The sequence below is a fragment of the Acromyrmex echinatior genome, chromosome 2 (assembly GCF_024713525.1).
Source record: "Acromyrmex echinatior isolate Ae372 chromosome 2, ASM2471352v2, whole genome shotgun sequence".
Taxonomy (NCBI): domain Eukaryota; kingdom Metazoa; phylum Arthropoda; class Insecta; order Hymenoptera; family Formicidae; genus Acromyrmex; species Acromyrmex echinatior.
The window spans coordinates 1,710,044-1,733,272 of NC_141853.1; the positions used below are offsets into that span (position 1 = coordinate 1,710,044).

The following is a 23,229-nucleotide window of genomic DNA, read 5'->3' on the forward strand; positions in this document are numbered from 1 at the left end:
CCGGTTTCCCATGAGATCCAAAAATAAAGTGCAGGATAGATAGAGAAGAAGAAAGAGTAGGCGAGTGTGATCAGTAAAATATGTAAGATAGATAGATAGATAGATAGATAGATAGATAAAGAGAGAGAGAGAAAGAAAGAAGAAAAAATCGACGATATCGATGAGAAGAGGACGCCTTGTAGTCGCGTATTCGGAACATCGTACGTCAGAGAAGTCTCGAGCCCGTGGGAACACGAGATGCCTGTGGGCTCGACGAGCCCCCCTTGAGCCTGTGCTGCAGGTAGATAACGAGGAGCTGCCTAGACGAGTCGCGCGGGAAGAGAACACAGAGTTATAGAGAGAGAAACAAAACGAACGTACGGGCACACACGGAGACGTGTGAGGAAAGAGAGAGTAGAAGGGTAGAAGAGGGAGCATCAAGTCCTCTCTGGGAGGTGACATCGCCGAAAAATGCTCGTTGACATTCCTAGAGATTTTTTCGGCCTTTGTCGAGCGCGCGATTGTACGACGTCGCGTCATCGATCGGATCGAGGTTTGATCTCGAATCATAACTCAATACAGAATGTTTCGTATCGAACTTATATAGCATATTTTTTGACTAATCTGGAATCCTTTTCTTGCCATGAGAATTAAATTTAAATTTAAATTTAGATTTAAAAATATTAATATTTATTTTACATTAGATATTAGAAGATATTCAATAATGCAATTGATTTCGCGAATCAACGTGCACCTGCCTCCTTGTCGGAGCGTTTTAATAGACGAACCCCAACGCGACACGCTGAATGTGCCAAATGAGACGTGACTGGAACACGAATAGGGATCTTGGTGCTTGCCCATAGTAGGACTCTTAAATGAAACCCACGTGCACCCTGACGATGAACTCGTGTGTAACTATTGTTATGCCGATGCGCTTTGGATAATCGCGAAAAGATAAATCATTCCGTGCTAGAAATTCTTTTTCAGATCAATAAAAGCACTTAATAACATTTATTCTCGTACAATTTTCTATTCTCATTTCTGTGACATTATAATATAGAATTAACTATAAGTAATTGATTACAAGTTTGTTACGAATTAATTCATTTTTAAAAATTAGATATCATTGTAATTAAATGTAAAATTTTGAAATTTGATATTTAGTTACAAAAATGCAGAGAAAATGGATAATAGTAAGTAAGTAAAAATCGACCGACAAATGATCAACACAAATAAGCGAAGGAAGCTTTAATTGAAAAAAAAAATGCGTATTTTTTTATCTCTAATATTTTTGCGTGAAACTTAGATTTCGAAAAAATGGTGCTTGATAAAATTTCTGACAAAATAAAATAAGATAATAAAACTTCAAAAATTTATATGTAAGAAAAAACCTATATATTTATACAACTCTTATTTAGTGAATTAAAATAAAAACGACTTTCCCGTATCTGTCGTTAGAACGACGGAAAGGGAAATTGAAGGAATTGTTATATGCTGTGCGAATCTCGTTGATGTTGGATTCGTTCGGCGCTCATCTCGTTGCGTTTTTGCTCTGCATAAATGATGAGCCCGAGTATTTTAATGAAGACATTCCGCAGCTGCTTGCCGGCTTCTTGGCGCACGACGACGAGAGAAAGAGGAAGGACAACCTCCTTGACTTAGATTTTATTCCTCATCCCTTCAACGTCGTATCTAAATGACGTGAACAATGGGATTATGAAAGCTGCTTTCGCAAACTGTCGATTAAGTTCGATGTCCTCATAATGAAAAAAAGGAATAAATGAAATTAAATAATATCGACAAAGTCATAGAATAAGCTAAAAGAAAATTATTTTAAATAGCTACAAATTCGCTTATAATTTAATATATATGATTGGCTATGACCATAAATTTTATTAATAGAAAATACATTTTTTGTGTTTCTAATTTATTAATTATTTTACGATCTAAATATTTATTTTGAGATGTACGTAACTCGTAAAATCCATTGCAATATAACTCTTTTGTGATGTACAACAAACTTAATGGGTATTACTTCCGGACTTCCGGATTCTTTAGAAAAGTCCTACCGATATTAATTGACCAAAACGACCAGGTCCCATTCCTCTGAATGCCCGAGGATTGCGCCATAGAATGCTCGAATCATGCTCCCTAATTCTCCGATAATCCAGAGGCTATACGAAGATTTACCGCGATCGTCTCTGAAGTATCCTGAAGGGGTCTCCCGCAGAGCAGGTAGCTTCTTGCGCGAGAGAGGGAGGAGGAGAAGCGGAGAGACTTCTGTCAGCATGACCACGATTATATCTGTGCGTTTATCTACGCCTATGTCAGCCACGAGAAATAGCCGAATGTCCCTGTTCTACAGTTCTATGTATGAGAGAACACGCGGCTCATTTATGTAATGAGGGATTCGTGGACAGCGCATTGGTAGCAGGAAGATAAGGGGAAGTAAGTTAAAGACGAGGAGAGATCGAACACATTCCCTGATCATAAATCTATTTCGTGGGAGAAGACGCTGATATCACGTGGGGTCTAGGGTAAAGATGAAGGTATATTGTGGTCGATAGTAATTTTGGGTAAACTAGGAATTTCGATAAATTAAAAGAAGATTCATCTTTGCCACGTGTGAATTCTTATTTACGTTTGATACAAATAGGTATATCTGATGGAAACATTCATTAAGAAAATTTGCATAATATAAATAGCTATCATATATTAAAAGAAAGAAAAGGGACGATAAAAACGAAATTTAATAATTAATTGATAATTGATATATTTCATATTTTGATGATTAATAGAACTAGAATTAATTTACAGCTGTCACAAAATTTGAACATTGACGTGTGATAAATGGTCGAGGAATTCAAAAAGTAAAATTAATATTCATATTCACGGTCGAGACATTTATTGCACTGGTGCAATATCAATTCGATCCCCTATATCATCCCAGCAGGTTACAAAAGGGGGAGCATGTATTTGGTATTTAATTACCGAGAACTGAAGGGTGATTCGCGCAAGTGTTCGATTATTTATTACGCAAATATCTAGTGCTTTCAATATTTCTATTACACAAAAATTTAATATAAAAATTTAATGTAAACTATTATATTTCTGTAATGTTTTTTTTTCAGATGTAGATATTCTTTAACAAATATATAAAGTATTTATATTTAAATACTTAAATATTTGCAGATAAAAAGATCGATAGAGGAAACTATTATTTTACCCTTCCTGTTTCCAATAATCTGATTTCTAACGTTAATTGCGCTAGTAAATTCGCAAATGCGATTTCATCGCAAGCATGGGAACAATGAATAAATTATCGACCAAACAAAAGCCAGTTTGCTAATTACAACAGCATAATATATTTTAGAGGCTGGCAATAAATTTCATTCCCTTCTCCTTTCCTTTCTTTATCATTCTTCAGGCTTCTTTCCGTATACTAACTATTTCTGTAAACACTATCCTCTATTCATACTAAACTTTTGATAAATATAGCATCGATACGCGTTTATATTGTTAAAGTTTGTTTATAAATTTAATAAATTGTTTATAAACAATTTAAATACGTAATTTAATTGTGTTTAATCGAATTTTTAATTCAATTTTTATCAATAAAGAATTTTCATTTCGTAACAAGAAAGAGCTACACTATATGTCAGTTGCTTTCTTCTTATCTGAGAATCAAGACAAGGCTTACGAGAATTTATTTTATTATGTACTGAATTTATTTTATTATGTACTGGCGGCTACCGTTTATTGTAATGGGAACCGGATCGAAGGTTATAGAGTTTATCTTTATACATTGTATGGAATAAATTAAAAAATTATTTAATTTAATTTAAACGAACTTTGATTATGATATATTTTTATTTAATGTTAATCTGTCATTATAGAGAATTGAATTCCTTTGGTTGAATAATATTTAAAAGAGATAATGAAGATATATTAGGAAGCTCGAGATTTCGTTGCTGTTCACGTGAGTTTCACGTGGCTTCCTGTCGATAGTTTTTCCGCGTCTGAGGCATATGCACGATTGCGTAAGAAAACACGGAGATCATATGAAACGGTAGAAGAAACAGAACAGACTGATTTATATATATGCTGGGATGATGTCCCAGCCAGAGTCGACGATGTTAAATTGCCAGATAAAACGCGATCCCTTACAGAATATTTATAACGCATAAAGTTAACATCATTCTGCATTTTATATATATATATATATATATATATATCAAGATTTTTTACTGGTATATATATATATATATATATATATATATATATATATATCAGTAAAAAAAATATATATATATTTTTTTTTTCTACAAAATATTATTAACTGCATTTATTTTGAATCTTGATATAGTAACAAGTACATAGCAGAATGAAAATTGTGGAATTCTGGATTATTAATTTACTGCTATTCTTAGAATATCATAACCTTACTTGCAGTGTAAATAGAAACGGGACAAGATAAAAAACCATATTTTTGCGTCTTGAAAGATAAATTTACTTCTCGTATTTTTTTATGTAGAAAAAAAAATCTGGAAGCATTTTATGGTTGACTAGCTCTTTGTAGCAAAAGTTGATGCTTGTTTTGACGCAATCTCATATCGTTAAGTCAAATAATACATGATAAAAACCAGCGGCAGCAGTAATAACTTTAAACACCATTTATCTTGGAACGGGCGTAGAATACGAACAACATATGCCTTACACGTGATAACGCGCGCGTCGATCATCTGCGCGTTTCCTCCTCGGCCGAAGTGACGAAGTTAATTGCTCGTTTTCTCATCTCGTTAGCGTTACTTCCGCCTACGTCGGGAAAACAAATGCACAAGCCCACGTGTTACGAGCTTAAATTAATGCCCTCGTGTTATTACGCTACATGTAGAACTTCAAGATTTCTTGTAAAACCTCTGATAAACAAAGTGTCTCTTTGCATCTTTTCCATCAATCAAAGAATCATTTCTTCGTAAATGATATAATAATAAAAAAATAATTATGGTTTATCGGTGCTAAAATTTTTATAGCAAATTTAATGTTCTAATTTGCAACACTTCGCTTACCTGTATTATTCAGAAGAAGAGATGGAAACTTGTGGTTAAACAGAGAATAGATTAAACTTTCCGTTCTTATTATGTGCTCGATTAATTTTCTCATCTGAAGCACCACTAAATTTAATGACGGGTAATTAATTTTTGTAAACGAATTGTAGAAATATATAAACTCCTATTTTCTACAATAAAAATGCTTTTAAAAACCAATCGATTAAAGACGGAACAAAAACTACAACGTAAAGTTAATTAAAAAAATAAATAAGTTTATGGATTAAAAAATATATCGTTAATTATAAAATATATTATAATATATTATAATATGTATATTATAAAATATTATAAAATATTTAGTTAAAAAGCAACATAAATATCTCGTTTTTGTTTCTGCTATACTAATTCGTAAAGATAATTAGAAAAATCATGAAAATAAAACAATCAATGGAAACCAAAAATTGTGAAAAACCAAAATATTGATTAATTAATTAATCAAAGAAAAAATAAATATTGACGGTAAATAGAAAAGGCAAATGATGTGATATGCGAATTATTTATTTAACAATTAGACAGGCGATAACATGAGATGGATATGATGTGCTTAATGTAGGCAATACGATGATGATTATACCGGACAGATACTAAACGATGAAGTAGCAGGTGGAAAAGATTTGAGAGATGAAGAGACAAGATATGCGTAGGGTGTAGCCAGGGTGCAAAGAATAATATAGTTGACTCGTCGGATAATAACTATTTTAATTCGCTAACTCGGGGAGATTTCAGAATATTTGCGGCGCCTATTGTTTATGATACATTAATAATAATAATTAATTAATAATAATATATTTATATATATGGCAAGATCATTGGTCAATAAATACTTCACTTAAGTCGGCAGCTAAATTTGCCAAATAATTATTTTATAATTCTGATTAGTAGTACTGAGATATAAATTTAAAAAATCGAACTCTTTAATATCAAACTTGTTTCTAGCGACTTTCGAATGTACATGGTTATTATTTAAATTTTATTTTTAATGAAATATCAAATTCACAAATTTAATGTTTTAAAATAGAAAGAAAAAAAATCGAAGATATTAATTATTTGGGAAATTTAGATGTACCTTGACGGTCTAAATCGCACTACACTATTGTATCAATTGAAGACGATTCTCGGTCACGTTTTCACGGCCAATCCTTTCTTCGACGCCAGACACAGCAGTCACTATAAAGGTAATAGTGCGCGCAAGTATTCGTCTAATATTATCTTTACGCTAATAGTAGATTCTTAAAATATGTAGGTAACACTATGTACATGACAACGACGGACATTTCAGTCGTCATTTTTGCTTAACAAAGTCCTCGTTCCTGTCACATTCACGTCTACGATCCACATCATCAGATCGTATTATTAAATTTTCTTATTACTTGAAACACAGTTCTTTAGTCGACTTCTGAATTTAAGGAAACCGCATGCCTGCTGCCGATCTCCAACACTCGATCCTAGAACCAGTAGAGGTCCTTGGAATCCTGAACTTGAGATTCGAGTCCTGCAACAGCGAATAAGAGAGAAAAATGTTATTGAATATATAATTCATTAAATCTATCAATATATATTCGATACACATATTCTTTTTTTATACAATATTTGAAGTTTAAATTCTGTTATACATGTATACATATATTAAAGACTTTGCTCTTTTTAATTCTATATTTCTTAGATTTTGAAGTGCCTAAAAGTAAAACATCAATCTTACAATATAAAGGTTTCTGGCACTTAGTAAAAAATATCTAAACGTTATACAAGTGATCATCATCTGATTCAAACTGCTTTCCGATCTGAAGGACGTCTCTTGTCGTTGCTCAAAATTATTTATCGGTAGTAATAAAAGAAGAGACAACGTTATGACGGATGCGAGGGTGCAGAACTGGTGATGGCACCCGCTGAGCAACACGGACAAACCGACGAACGGACGAACGAAGGGACAAATGGAGCCTGATGTCATGAGACCGACCAGTTAAGATCTCATATTCTTGTGGTCGAATTTATCTCTTATCTCTTATCTCTTACCGAAGAGTGAATCAACAGATCATCATCGCCGATATAGCATTCTTGTTTAAGAAGGCGCGATTTTATTGTACAACTATCAAATATATAGTTTAATAGGACAAATGTTATTTCGTATGCAATATCCTAGGGAATGTTTGAAAAGTTTTGCAAATAGATAACGCTAGAAAGAGTGTTCGATTTTATTGGTATCATCTTTTATATCATCGGAGAAATTTTATTTTATTCAAGCCATTTTGTTTTGGCGGTAATAGAGAGTATTAAATATTATATTGCTTTGGTACTTTTAAAAAATAAAGATATTAAAAAATCATGCTGTTATCAGATATCTTGTAAAAAAACATGTCATCATCGAATGAAATTTATGTAGATATAGTAACGTATATATTATTACAGAATATTTGATAGCTGCATGATTTTTTAATTTTTTTTTAACAACATTTATTGCAAGAATAAAACAATTTGTCAGAGAGAATGCAATAAAATTTCACCGAATGATATTATAAAAAATGACGCCAGAATCAAACAAATAATTTTTTCCACAGTTTTATATATAATAATATATGCATTAATTTGTAAAACTTTTTAAACACTCGTATAAAATATTAATTATTAAAAGCAATATCTTCGCTTAAAATTGAACACAAACTTTCGCGTAATTTAATAATTATTTCGGAATAATTATTTTATACAATTAAATGATTATTTCAGAAGATTAAATAAAAAAGCGAATAATGTAAAAAAAATGTTGCTTATATATATAGTTGAATTAAATTACTACACGATCAAAGAGTATATCTAAAACAATAAATTATATTTTCCAAATTCTCTCTTTTCAATATTTTTTCTTTAATATTTCCTGATCGGATTGAGCGAGCCGCGCCTTCGATTATCGTACAACAGATCGATGTTTCGATATCGTGAATTGCTAACATGTGATACGGGAGATTAACTTTGTATCCATCGATACGCACGTGTCGGCACGTGGACGGATCTACCTGCTTCAAAGTCAGCAACGTGAGACCCGTGATACGTCGCCATATTGGCGCACTCACGCACATACATATATACGCGGGTGCAAACACAAAGAGCTCGATCGTGTGAGTGATTGTCGGCATCGCGTGGAACGCAAAGTATTATTTGATCGAGAGAGTCACTGAACCGGAAAATGATCAAGAAAGGTATCGACGGATAAAAAAGAAAACAGTCTCCGAAAATTATTGCGACAGCTCGATTATTATGCAGAAATGTATGATGATGAATGTATGAAATAAAATCTTGTTTTGAAGTTTTATGTACATAATACAATCTGTTATTGAAAATATTTATAAATTATTTACGCATTATTAGAAATTATTATAAATTGACTGTTGATCAATGGATTCGTAGCATTTTCATTTTTAATTTAGCATACAAAGAACATGTATACGGAAAGAACGAATTTTTAACTAAAGTATCTAAAAATTTAACTAGATCTATAACTTAAAAATAATTTTACATTACTATAATAATTATTATGCAGGGTGCCATAGAATATCAACATTTTCTGCAATATTGTTTTGCAATATTGTTATTATGCTTAAGTGTTTTACATAATTATTTTGATAGTCCAACAAAATTATTTTCAGAAGTATCTAATTAAATTTTTAGGTTCAATAAAATCGTTCTTTTCGTGTATAGGAAGAATAATGTGTTTATTGGAAGGAAATTAATTTGTGTAATGTTTTCAATAATAAATTTGATAAAGAAAAAATTTTATATATTTATCGAAATTAAACTGGGACACAGTTTAACTAGGAACTAGGAACACAATACAGTTAAGAATGTAACGATGACTTATGTGATTTATACATATTATACATAAATTAAACGCGATTGTAACTTTATCTAACGGGTGAAAGGTGAAAGTATCTACAAGAATTGAATGCTTTTTCCATTTAAATTGTAGATTATCGTGGCCTTGACTCCGTTAGTTTATTTAGAATGTTATTTTGCGTGATTGAAATTTTAGTAAGCGTCACATAGAGAATAAATTCTTGGCAATTTCTGACAGAACGTTTCGTTTCGCCGGTTTCCTTGGAGTTTGTACGCTTCACTTCTTTGTCGGTAGGAGTAAAGGGAATTCCTTCGCGCGGGATCTCGCAATGCTCTTTGATATCGCGATATTGAATGTTGGAACATTCATAACAGGTGCGTCCGTCCGTAACTTTGTATTCGCTGATCTGTGTGCGTTTGAGGTTTCAAACAGAAACATCCCGTTCTGCATTTCTTAAGAATATGATAAACGCGGCACGTGCCTTTCTCACGAAACGCTATCTTTATGCGAAGTATCTTTATACGAAGTCCATACAAAAATCATCAATTCAGCTAAATAGTATAAATTAATATTTAGTATTTTTTCGTCTTATCACGTTCTTAAAATATATATAATTTACTAGCAAAAAAAAATAATATAATTAGTAAGTCATTACCAATAAAATCATCAAATCGGAAAAGAATAATTATATTAATAATATAATGTTCTAAATAAATCAAATTTATTTTAAAATTATAGCTCTTCACAATTATTGTACTAATAATAGAAACTCTTATTGAGAAACGCAATAATTCAGAGTGATCATCGTAGTAATTCTTGTGACATCGTCAATCCCTCACGGAAATCCTGAACAGAAACGCCGGTGTATAATCTTCGTGGGAGGACATCCTAATTCAATACATCCTGCGATACCGCGAATAATGCGCCATAAGTGTCACCGGCTAGGACGATTTATGCGAGTTGCTTATACATATAACGCATATTCGCCGTAGGTACATGCGAAACCGATATATAGCCCAGGGTGCTGGGAAAATGGCGAGGCAAGGGACAGCTTGGTAAATGGTGTGTCGAATAACCCGGACAATATTGCTCGATGTTTGCCATATTACCACGAAGTCACCCTCTGTGTTTGCAGCAAGATGCGGCACGAGGGATACGGTACATACCTAATTCCCAGAGTGAAATAACGACCGAATGTGCCGAAATATCAATTTCAGTCATTATACTTAATCCTTAAGTATAATCCTCATCGAATCTTGTTACTTCCGTCACTCTTTTTCTCAGATATGTATAGTATCGCTCTTGATAATTGAAATTTGATAATTAATATTCTTACGCATAAAAAAAACGGTTTTGCTAAAATATCTAAAAATTTAATTAAATATAAATCTGAAAATAATTTTGTTTGGATTAATAAAATAGTTATGTAAAACTTATGCTTAAGTGTTGATAATAATACTGCAAAAAGTTTCAATATTCTAACAACTTGTTTGAACGTTCTGCATAATTCTTTTGATAGTCCAAAGGAAATTGTTTTCAATTCTGTATAAAATAATTAAAACCATTAAATATTTAATATTTAATATTAAATATTAAATATTTAAAACCATTCTGTCCGTGTGCATATACTTCTATTCACATGATATACAATAATCTCTTTTTATCTTTATTAGAATACGAATTTGAAAATTTGATTTTTCTGAGCTAAAAGATCTTGAACAGATCTTTTGTCTTTACAAGTGGTTTTTCCGTTTTCATTTAGAGCTGATCTAAGGGAGGAAGGAGGCAGTTTCAACACGTGCAATATTGCGCCCAACACACGTCGTTGATCCTGGAGATTTGAGAGGTTTAATTTGTAATTAATAGTCGCTCATCAGTGCATACGGGTTCAAGAGGGGCGCCAGTCGACCAGGCTTACAACGAGTTCAAGTATATTGGATTCCAGACGGCGAGGGGTCTGACCCTTCCCCCCATTGATAAGGGTCATCACAATGCTCGTCCCTTGCGCGCATCCCTCGCCGGTGAAGAGATGGCAAAGGGTCGAGTCCTCACTTTTTGCAGAGCGAGGGTGTTCGATTTAATTTAATCTCGATGCCCTTGTTTCTAAACGTCGAACGCGATTTTCAAGCGGTCGCAGGCGGAAAGGTGATCATCTTCGTTTTACATTTTGTGTAACGAGAGACGCGAGGAGATCAAAGAACAAAAAAAAAACATGATAGAGGAAACCAATAGAGGAAATCAATACAGGATATCTAGACTTGACGATTACAAATAAGAATTTTACATTTCTTGATTTTAAAGCGCGACACTTTGACATTTTTTTTGTGTATAACGTAAAAGCTTCAATTTAGGGACATGTATCTTATGTCTTCACACAGTCTTTATGTAAAAACATATAAAAAATAATGTAAAAATATCAAGAATTGCAAGATTTTAGATCGAAAGATTGAAAAAGGATAAAAAAAACAGCTAAAACAACGCGCGAAGAGAACACGATGAATCTCGCGTATTCGCTAATGCGGCAACCTGTCTAGTTCGCTTCGTTCGTAGAGAAGCAAGTACAATTCGAGAGATCGATATAACCAGCAACCGCTCGACCACTCCCTCCGTTCGCAGGCTGACCAATCGAGGATGACTGGCCATCCCCGGCTGGCCTGAGTCTCTCTTTCCCTTCTTCTCATGCAACGGTGAATTACGTGACGTCATTGTACGACGCCATTTTCGAAGCGCGTGCCAGAAAGCGTACGGGAGCACAGACGGATTACGTCGTGCGAATTCTATGAAAAATGTCCTAGACCCAAAAAGAAATTTGTATACATGTGTATATATACATAGTATCATCTTGTACCCCAAGTTGGACCTTAAAAGTTTCATAGATTCTATCAATTGAATTCTGATGTTTCATAATTATGCTGGATTTCATAGTCTTCCTCATTCTAGATCCCTTAAATTCTATGTTAATTGATGTTTATTTATTTTAAATCCTAAGCCAATTTTTTTAGATAAATACGAGATGTTTGAATATAACTGATTAAAATTACTTAAAATTGCCTGAATCCCGATCATACAAACTCTAATTTTGATAATCCATGATACTCTTTAAACTTGCATACCTTAGAATCTGGTATCTTAGTTGCTAAATGGTTTAAACCATAGCATCTTTAGATCCTGCCTCGGGTTCGCTGCATTCCGAACACAGTTCATTTATCAGAACGGTAAGAATGTTGAACTTGTTTATCTAAAACCAGACCACAGATTAAAATCGTATGCGTGTCTGAATAAATTAATACATATAATTCATTTCTTTTTATCGCGTGTTCTTAAGCTAGTCAGTATCAATACATGTTCAACATTATTCTTATTCAAAAGGTGCTTAATCTTTTAGAAAAATTAAGTTAATTTATTTAAAATAAAACTCTAAGATTAGATTGCACATGTAGAGAAATAAATAATTGTCGACAACGTATCAAATTTATCGACTTATTTTCTGTAGAAGATAAATTAATGTTCTCTTAGAAGTCTTATTAATTATAAGACATTAATTTAGTTTCTGAAAATAAACGATTCGACAAACTTAAATTCGACAAACTTGATTTGTTATATCAAGTATATAAAAAAAAATATAAAATTGAGTAAAGTTAACAATAAGTTTGAATGTAAAATGACGCAACAGTTTTTCACTTTTATTAAGATTTTTTTTAGATAAATCTTTTCAAGACTAGAATTTAACACTGGAAAAAATCTGGTTGCATTAATTGAAATTCTGGTTGAAAATGAATAAATCAGAATTTTCTGGTTGAATCTATTATATGATTCTAGTTGCGAAATAATCAAATTTCTGATTGATATGATCAGAATCTTTTAGTTCGTTCATTTTCAACCATAAATTTTTCTCGGTGAAGTAATTGATCGCTTTGCAATATCGACAACATCTCTCATGACGAAGCTAACGTGACGACTTCCCACGGGAAACAGCAGCGACAAGCCGCAAAATAAAAGCAGCGTGATGCATGCGAAGACATCGCCATGTTAAGACGCGGGCGCGTCATCCGGTAATTGCGATTTATTTCTCTTAATCACTGCGTAAACGGCAGCCAATTTATACGGTTCGAGTTAATTTCGTGCAATTATATAATTATTGAGCGCGGCGGCCATCGCGCAGGCAGCGAACCTAATCGGTTTGCCGAGCCGAGCGCCGTAATGGCGGCACTTAAATTTAAAGATACTTCAGAGACTTTGCGCGCACCAATTCACCCCTACTGGTTCAACCCAGCGCTCGTTTCACCCTCTATTACTCTTTCACGAGTTTCTTGATCAGAACACGAATTTCTGTTACCTAAATTCTTCACAAACAAACTCACAATTGTGAGGTTATTTTAGTAAATTAATAACGATTAGGTTTATGCTTTTTAATAAAACTTTATATTTTTATATAAATTTCATATATTCATAATTTTGAAGAACTAACAATTGGAATTTGTCTTATCAATGTCAATGTGTGAGTCACAACAGAAAAAGGATATGGCAACAATTTTTTATTTTCTTATCTTAAAAAATACTCTTCCCCTTCTAAATTATAAACTAATTTGTTACTTATGTAACTCTTTTCTTTTATAGACACAAAACATTAAGTTCATAGTATTTATTTTTATTCCACAATGTTCCGCTGTTCGAATGAAAGAGAACTGTAAGAGGGTTGGGATTCATTTTGCGGCACGATGCTTGGTCTCGATGTAAAGCAAAGTGAGGGTACAAAATCGATACTAGACCTCTTCTCCCTTCTTGGGATGGATGTCACTGTTCCCGTGCTTGGCAGCCATGCTTTTCGTCTAAGAGAAACGGAATTCAGCAGCCTAGGATCTTGGCAGCTGTGAAAGTTAGATGAGATTTGGACGATCTAAGAATTTGTACGAAAGTGTATAGATAACGTGCACTTCCGGATTTCATTATAAGCAAAGTCGAGGAATGTAAAATTAGATCAAGAAGTTGAGAAATTTACAATTCGAAAAAACCATGCATCACAAGAAATGTGAAAACTATAGAATGTAAAGTAAATAAAGTAACGAACGAAAGATATATTTAGATGCAATATATATATGTATATATATATATACATATATATATATATATATATATATATATATATATATATACATCCTAATTGAAAGCACAAAGTCGAAGAAAATAGAAATAGGAACAAGGTTATAAAAATAACGAGAATTCCAACACGTCGTTCGCAGAATAGCGTATCTCAGAAAATTTCAAAGATCATATGCGAAATTGTGCGACTGCTTCAAGGTGAGGAGAAGGCGTGTAAGCTGCATCAGGGTGCAGACAGATGGGAGTGGTCTCTGTAATCACAATGGGCGTGGTTTTTCACGGCTTACTGCAACTGCATCACATGGGGTAAAACTCTGCACAGTCGGATTCTGTCACTTTTACTGGGAAATCAATTATTCGATTTGATTTGTGATAAAATAAAAATTCAGAATAAATATTTTCCCTCCTCCTCTTTCAAACATATAGAAAATAAAATATAAACGTTTGAATAACTATATCACATATATAGCTATTATTTAATAATTTAATTGTATTCAATATATTTTAAACACATTCCTCTAATATTTAATTATTATTATTTACATACGATCTAATATTAATTTAGTTTAAATTCATTTCAGATTATCTATTCATTTCAAACCTTATTTTATAACGTACCAAATCTGTGCTCTGCACGCACAGGACTAAAAATTCTTTAAATTTCTCGGTGGCTTTTCCTCGCAAACAATATGAAAAATTAAATCGGAGATGAACAAAAATACCATTTTTCTATACCGCATAATTTAACGCTATTTTTCTGCTTCGCATAATTCACCGACAGAGGAGCGGCGCGTTCAAGGAACGAAGGTATATACGACGGGATCCTGCCGACGCGGCGGCAGGAGCTAGATGTTTTGCGGATGCGTCCGCGGCTTTTTGTCCTGAGGACGATTTTGGTGGGTGAACGCCGAGCCGAAAGAGGACACCGTATGGATCGCGGCTCCCATTAAGCCTTTATTAATTGCGAGCATCTGAGGGACCGACTGATCTTTCTTGCGCTACCTGCGCGCCATTCCGAACAAAACTCCATCCTGCTGTCGCTCGACACAGTCAGGATACAGTAGGATCTTTGATACGCCGTCAATATGCCGACAATATGCAAGTATATCAGATGCAATGGAGATCGCGGCGGTGTAATAAATCAGAAACGAATATTAGAAATCCGAGAATGAAACTCTTATTCTAACTTATTAATGACAATGTCGTTGCGCATGTATGTTTTATATATACCTACATGAAAAACCTATGCAATAACAATATAACAATACAGACAATGTCATTAAGAGTTACAGAATAGGGACGTAAGTACTTACAAAGAGTCTTTCTCTTAAATAATTTTATTAATAATTTTATAATTCTTATAGAGATCTGAAATTTACGAGTTGAATTGTAAACGTTATTTAAGGGAAAAATGTTGACGATTATTTCGCTGAGAAATAAAAACAGATCAGAGACAACGTACGTATTGTTTCACATTTGATTTGATCACTCGACGAAAATCTTTCTCTTTCTTCTTTTTTCTTAAAATTAATATTAAGAACCCGAGGCTATTTATTCTTATGAAACTAAAAGAAAACGCGATAATCTCGCGAACCAGTCTCTCCAACAACGAACGCGACCGCTATTTATTAAACTGACAATTTATTTTTCGCGAATCTCAGAAAGTAAATATCGTGAATATTTCACATATTCTGCGTGCGCGTTCTCTTAGAACGAACCTTTACCTGAGTGTCCACATTCGCCGTTGGTGAAACCGAACATGGAAAAGTCTACTTACTTACCGGAGAGAGGTGCGTAGTGGCCGTGAGGATAGGGCGGCGCCGAGGAAGCGTCGACGAGGGATTGCGACGGCGTCGCCGACGTCCATTCCTTGTAGGTCGCGGCGTGCGCGTGATGCGCCGCGTGATGAGACGTATGGTGGCCGAGGCCGCGTGCACCACCCAGCAGAAGGCCACTGTAACTCGCCGCTGCTGCCATATTGTGGTGATGGTATTCGTGCACGGCCCTAAAAAGAAAAGAAGGCGTAGGAAAATTCTCATTACAAGAAGGAAATGATTTGTGGCGTGAAAAAAATTAACGCGCTGCGAAATGTACTTTTCGGGTCAAATATGAATAAAATTAACTACTGACGTGTAGCGTTTTGGCGCACGGAGATACAGGGAGATATATTGCGCCAAATCAGCACATAAAAATAGCATCATGGTTCTCAGCATGTCGATATAGTCGCGATCGATGAGAATTAGAAAATAATATATGTCATCAGTACTCGATGCCAATCTCAAAGGGGTAAGGTAAAAGGAGAAAGCAAAAGAAAGAAGTGGAAGAAGGATAGCGACATGGATTTAAAAGCGAAAACGAAGAGCACAGGTATGTGAAAAATACTAAAAACCGTCGGGAGCAGGTAACACCGAGATCTTTAGCACTGATCTGACTACATCTATAAATTACAAATTCTGTCACCGTTGCCGTAGGAAGAGGATAGAAGGTATCAGCGACTTCTTTTTTTTTCTTTTGTTTTAATTTACTTTATTCCACTCTCCCATATGTAGCGCGTAACTCTTTTATCATTTCTTTCTCTTCACTTCCTTTTGTTCTAACGACAGTTGTCGCTCCAAAATCAGTTCGTTGGTTCGTTCAATGTCGAATTTCAATATCAACGATGTCACGCTTTAAGAATGTAGAAACACGAATCAACGCGCAGCTATGAGAAAGAAAGATAACAGAAATAATAAGTTATCGTTAATATAATAATAGTTAATTCAACACGGCTAAAGATCGTGTTTAAAAAATTCTCGTCTCGCTAATTAATGAACTATATAGTATTTAATGGCGCGCTCACAGGAAAAATTCCCAGCATGTAGTCTCGGTTTTACGTCTCTACGGTGTGACGAGATGCTGGAGTTACACGCAATTACTTGATGCGCGCACGATCAAGAATCAATGAGACAGGGCGTCGATATTGTAAAGCACAACTTTCTAAAGAATGTCTATTAAACAACGGGAAAAAGGAAACTATGCCATTTATGTAAAATGGAAAAAAGATAGAAATAGAGAGAGAGAGAGAGAGAGGAGAGATAGAAAAAATAGAGAACAACAACAGCGATCGGTAGCACTGACCTGTGATGGTACTGCGGGTAATGCGAATGCCACGGATCCGTCGGGTACTCGTAGACATCACTGGGATGCTGACTATTCCAAAAGGAAGGGGGAAAGTTCCTCATGGACATAGGGGAGATATTTTCTGCAATAAAAAAGAAAACAATTTTACAATGACGGCGCTTTTAATAACTTGCGCGAGAAAACATGCGTCTACGAGAAATTCTTGGAGAGAAAGAGAAAAAAAAAAGAGAGAAACGGTCTTTTTAATTTTTCTATATAAAATTCTTATTTTGCCCTCAGAAAACATCAGGGTAGAGCGATCGAGAGGTCCCACCGGTTGTTTATGTAACCTTTCTCGAGCGCGTGCGACTCGGCGCCTCTCCGTCGGAATCTGATCGGAGAACATTCTATTCTCTGCTGCTAAATATCGTGCTATTCTTATTTTTCCTGTTTAGAAGCGCGAGTCGTACATTGTCGAAAAAAAAAAAAAAAGAACGGTTTTCAGGGCAAGCACAAGCAGTGCTATAAATACTGGTGCCAAAGCGATGATCCTCAAGTGATGAATACTACCGATAACTCGTTGTTTCTCTCTCTGCGAGGAGATATCCTCTCCCCCGGAAAACGGGTTCCAAGCGATCGCGCTTCCACCAGAAACCACTCGTCCTAACTAGCGGGAATAAATAACGTCGCTGGCCGACTAAATCATCGTAGTTTGTAACGGCGGAGTAAATTAGCAGCCGGTATGCCTCTCCTAGCAGATAATCGAAGCGACTTAGCCGGAGATGAAATCGCGTACATGCGTGCGCGCGCGCGCGCGAGAGGGGAGGGAATTAGAGGGCATAAATCGTGGACCGGCACGGTCGACCTCGCGTTGGTCCACAACCTTCGGTCGCGCGTTCCGATTGGTTGGGGATGGATTAAAAAAGAAAAGAAAAAAAAAGAGTAGAAAAGAAGAAAAGAATCCAACGTGAGCGAGGACCGCGCGAGAGGATTGCAGGAGGATACACGACAAGCTTCTGGCTTCGAAGTGGCCGCTTGTAAAACAACCAAGCGGTACTCTTCTGCCTTCCGCCGATTTCGTCCCGTGGGATTCTGCCTGCCCGTTTAGAGAAGTCTTTCGGAATCGTGGGAACGAATATATTATATTTTAATAAAGAATCAATCAAAAGAATTGATCAAGCTGTTATTATCATACGTACATTAATTAATTGCCTAAAGTAATGCTAATTTGCAATTAATAATGTGTCACATAATATATGATTATGATAATGTATGATAATAAATCACATAATACATATGATATTAATATGATAATAATTATGATAATTTAGGTATTACAATATAGAACAATATATTACAACATTTATATATTATAACATTGATAACGCTGTCCGATATTGTCTAAGATACATTGCTTTGATTGGATTTAATAATTACTGCGTTTTCTCTTTTTACCGTTTGACTCACAAAAGTTTGATTAAATAAGATTATTAGTTATACAAAGAAAAGAAAATGAAATTATCATTAGTAGAGCAATCACAGAAAACTAAGCGATTTCAACGTCTAACATCACATGCATCTAAGAACGAAAGAATATCCGATATGTATCAGCAATATAAATTTTAATACTTGACAACTGTATGTAATATTTTAACTTTTTAAATTCAATATTGAGAAATAGGAGAACCCGATCGGCATCAAAACATTTGTTATTGTACTTCTTTATATTTATTTTCTGAATATTAAATGTTCTTAATTTGTTTTTAATCTGGCTTGTAGTCCTTCTATTTATTTATATTAATTTATTCTGATTGAGCCATATTATTATTTTATATTGCAATATATTATATTATCGACTTATTGCATGCAATAAAAATTTTAATAAAGTTATTTATCATTAATTACCTATAAAAAAAAACACTAATCGATATTCGTAGAATAATTTTTCATCAAAGAAATTCTTTGACAAGATGACGTGATATCTTACATTTTTATAGATCACACTTGCCACAGATAAACAAATAATTTTTATTATATAAATTACGACGCGAGATCGAACATTTTATCACAACAGTTGCAGTAACCTAACCGGTAAATCAACATTGAAATACCGGGTCTTACATAAACGGCGAGTCATGAAGTTTTATAACACGTACGATTAATTAATCGTGCAAGTTTGAAGTATCTACAAATGAGCTATAAATTAAATTGATTTCTGCTTGTCGATCGATTTTCCATCAAGATTGTATCTCGATCAACAGATGTATCCTTTTTGCTTAATAAAATAATATTTTTAAAAATATTGAAAGAAAGAAATTGTATAAAAAATGTCACGCTATCAAACATTCTATCGAGCTTCTTTCAGAATTAATAAAAAGATTTTACTTTATTAATAATAAATATAAAAGTTAATTTAAAAAATTATTTGCCATTAGCTTAATGTATTGTAATATGTTACATATATGTTGCACTTTTGTAAAGTATAATTAAAGAGATAATTATAAAATAAATATTGTAGTGTATAGTCATATATGTATTATCATCACAAATATGATCCTGTAATTCTTGAGATAGACAGGGATAGACAGGGCTGAGGACGTCGTGGGACCGTTTGCGGCCTCTCTCTAGTATCTGCCTCGGTCTCGGTTCGCCGACTGTCCTTTATTTATTAACGCAATTAAAGAAACAGAGTGTCGACCGTCTGCAGCCGGCTTTATTCTTTGCCGATGCCGCGACCAAAGAGAGAAAGGGTATCGCTCTACGTGGAGGAGAACGGAGCGAGGGAGAAGAGGGGGTAGAAAGGGTTGTCGAAGTCTGGTTAGCCAATAAGTACCCGCGTGTTCCTTAGAACTTCAGAAAACGCCGACGTTTTAATCGACGACTTGCGACTCTCGATACCGTTTTCGCAATCGCGTCCACCCTTGGTCCTTAGATAGCAAAATATTTTTAGGATATTATTATTATTATTATTATTATTATTATTATATATATATATATATATATACACAGAATGAATCAGAGTAGTTGAACCAGTTTTTATCCTATGAAAAAATTATCATTCACATATCTAATTATCAACTTTACGATACCGATCGAATGTGTGGATAACATCGTGCGAACTGCTGGTTTGAACGCGAAAACAGACACGTTTGACGTTGAGTTGTAAAAAAATTGTTAATTTTATTTTTATTATATGAAAATATTAAAAATATATGCGCTTTTTTCTCAATGCGCTCAGATTAGCAATCCCTCATAGGCTAAAGAACTGAATTAATTACTTTGATTCATCCTGTATAATATACATATAATTGAAATATTGACTTCTGATTACCACTCTGTTAAAATAATTAATTACATTATTTAATAAAATTTATTTTCTTCATATGAAAATAATCAAAGGGTAAGTTTAAAAGTACTTTTGAAGTATTTTATTAGCACATTTTTATATACTAAATTTATTTAATTAGGTAAGTATAGATATATAACTTCTCTCAATTTGTACACAACCCTCAAAATAACTCTATCTTTTTACGCAAAATAATTTCTGTTTGTTTCAAACCGGAACCCACCATATTTTTTCAAGCCAATTACTCGAATTCCTTTTTAATTCCGAAAGTAACTCTTTTCTCTCTCTATCTCTTTTCTTCCATTGAGCCATCCCTTCCTCTCTTTCCCTCTTTGTTTTCTCAGCGTGCGCGTTTTAGGCTCAAAGTCGCGTTCGGTCCTTGTACGTACGTTACCCGGCATTCCGCGGCTAAAACTGTCTCCCGCGATGTCGCCTCTCCATGCTCCACTCCCCGCCTACCTTTCCCTCACAATGTCTTTCCTCAGCGCTTCTCCACCATCCCTCTTTTCCCAGAGCAGAAGCTCTTAATTTACCATTCGTACGAGCACGGTCGCGGGAAGTTAGAGCGCAAGCAGAAGAGAGGGAACGATGAGCGAGGAAAGAGGGTGAGAGGGAAGTGGTGAGGCGTAACAATTAGGTCGTGTTGTCTTGAATTCTAAGCAGGCTACTGAACTGATCCTCGGCGCACTGTGGTCGGGATAAATGCGGCCTTAAACGACACCGATATAGACGAGCTTGCCGATCGCTTGCCAAACCCGCTCGCGTGCTGACAATCTTCCCTTCGTCCTCCCCTGCGGTCGAGATGTTCTCCTTCTGCTCTTTTCTCCTCACTGGCCTACCCTGCCCTGCTCGCGATTTAAGTCGACGCGAGTACGAGCGAGCTACAATTGTCACGAGGCTTGTTAGCCTTGTCGCCGCCTAATGGCGTACTTTATTACTCACTTTCGAAAACATTTCGTTGTCGAAACGTTTCGACTTCATTGAGATTGAAAAATGGATGGACCATAAAATTCAAGCATCACGATTGATACCATGAATAAAGTAAATTCCAATCCATTTAGAATTCAAAAAACAATTGTATTTAAAATTCTTGAATAATTGTACATACGCTCTAAAAAATATGTGCGTGAATTCAACACTATGTCAGTATTAACATTATTTAAATAAAGATGTTAAATCCATATCATGTTTGTGTGTTTTAAATTGTTTTGAATTCTAAATGGAATGCTCGAATTTTGTGGTCCATCCATTTTTCAATCTCAATGGAGATTGATATTACGTATATATGCCAACACCAACACAGTGAGAATTATATTGTATTTAACCCCCATAGTGTTAAATCTACATTCATATTTCTTAAAACGTTTGTATTTTTTTAATAAGTTACTTTCCTCTAAAACAAATCAAGAAAGATAATCATATTTGGCATCTTACCCTTTAATTTATCGTGTGCGAGGGCCCTTTGAAAGTGTTCCTCCACTTCTGACGCCGCGTCGCCTCGATAATGCGTAAACACGACGCAATTCGCGTTAACGTACTGCGCTCTGCTCTCGCCATCGTCGGAGTCCTCGGTCGTACCGGCACCCACGCCTGCGAGCCGGTGTATTAATACGCAGGTGTTCACGTGACGATACACACGTTGCTGTAAACCGAGACAATTAATCGTCTCACCGTCTGTCGATCTGTCGTCGTCCAACGTTCGCGAGGGTTGCGAGGTGGTGGTTGCAAGGGGTGGTCGCGGTTGCGGCGTTGGCCTTGGGGACGCAGGACTCGGCGCGGACCCTACGGAACCTGCACTGCTCGGTTGACCTTGAGGGACGCTTCCGCCGGCGCCGCAAAGCTCGATACCGGCTGCTTCCAAAGACCTTTGATGCACATTCAGCTGTAATAACAAGCAATTAGTCTCGTATGCAACATCGTCGATTTTTAGAATTTTATTATACTAGAGATTTTAAACAAAAATTTTAAATCTATGATTTTTACGTCTAATTGTAAGGACATTTCTGGATTACATTACATATATAAAATTAAAAATGATATATTTAATTAAGATTCTGCTGACTTTTAAGCGACTTAACAAATAATGGCTTAATAAATAATGGAGCCTTAGATCATGCAATGTCTTTTAATTTTTGAATTGCACAGAAAGAACAATTTTGCTGAAATATTTGAAAGTTTAATTAGATACAGGTTGAAAATAATGTTGTTGGATCATTAAAATAATTACGTAGAAAACTTAAGTATGATAAATAATGCTACAAAATGTTTTGACATTCTAGCGATCAGTTTGAGTATCCTACATAATTATTTTAATGCTTCAATAAAATTATTCTCAGATCTATCTATATTTTGAAATATTTCAGCGAAATCTTTTTCTTGTATACTATATTTAATCTTTCGAAGCTACAGTGGCTTTATTGAATCTACTCAATTATATTCTTTATATTACATCTGCAAATTTAAATTATTCTTATTAAAACAAACTTAGAATTCATTCTCTTTTACGAATCATTTGAAATTAATTAGTGTCTTTTAGCCACCATAAATTAAATAAGCTTCACAAATCCATCGTCAATATATCGAATTTTTGAGTTAATAATAACAAGAATTTTATTAATTTATAATATTAATTGAAAAACAGATTGACAAAATTATTGTTAAATTATATATTGGCTGAAATTTATGAGCTACTATATATAATACGTATATGTTGCGACATTTTTTTCTAAAATATATATTTATAAACTTGCCTTTAAATATCTATCTTT

At 34.4% G+C, this 23,229-nt stretch overlaps 1 protein-coding gene across 8 annotated transcripts in view; it reads right to left on the reverse strand.

Moving 5' to 3' along the window:
• Positions 1-5,572: 5,572 nt before the first annotated feature.
• Positions 5,573-23,229, reverse strand: part of vg (transcription factor vestigial) — a 61,110-nt gene continuing 43,453 nt past the window's right edge. For 3 of the 8 annotated variants that reach the window (XM_087402741.1, XM_087402740.1, XM_087402739.1), the window contains 5 exons: positions 21,896-22,343; positions 17,134-17,257; positions 15,798-16,021; positions 12,030-12,098; positions 6,464-6,582 (listed from right to left, as the gene is read on the reverse strand). In XM_087402741.1, coding sequence (XP_087258867.1) covers positions 12,046-12,098; positions 15,798-16,021; positions 17,134-17,257; positions 21,896-22,343 — 849 coding nt within the window. In that variant the 3' untranslated portion in view covers positions 6,464-6,582; positions 12,030-12,045. Of the gene's footprint in view, positions 6,583-12,029; positions 12,155-15,793; positions 16,022-17,133; positions 17,258-21,895; positions 22,344-23,229 lie in introns of those variants that run through there. The other 5 variants (XM_087402744.1, XM_087402746.1, XM_087402745.1 and 2 more) reach the window with 5 other exon arrangements.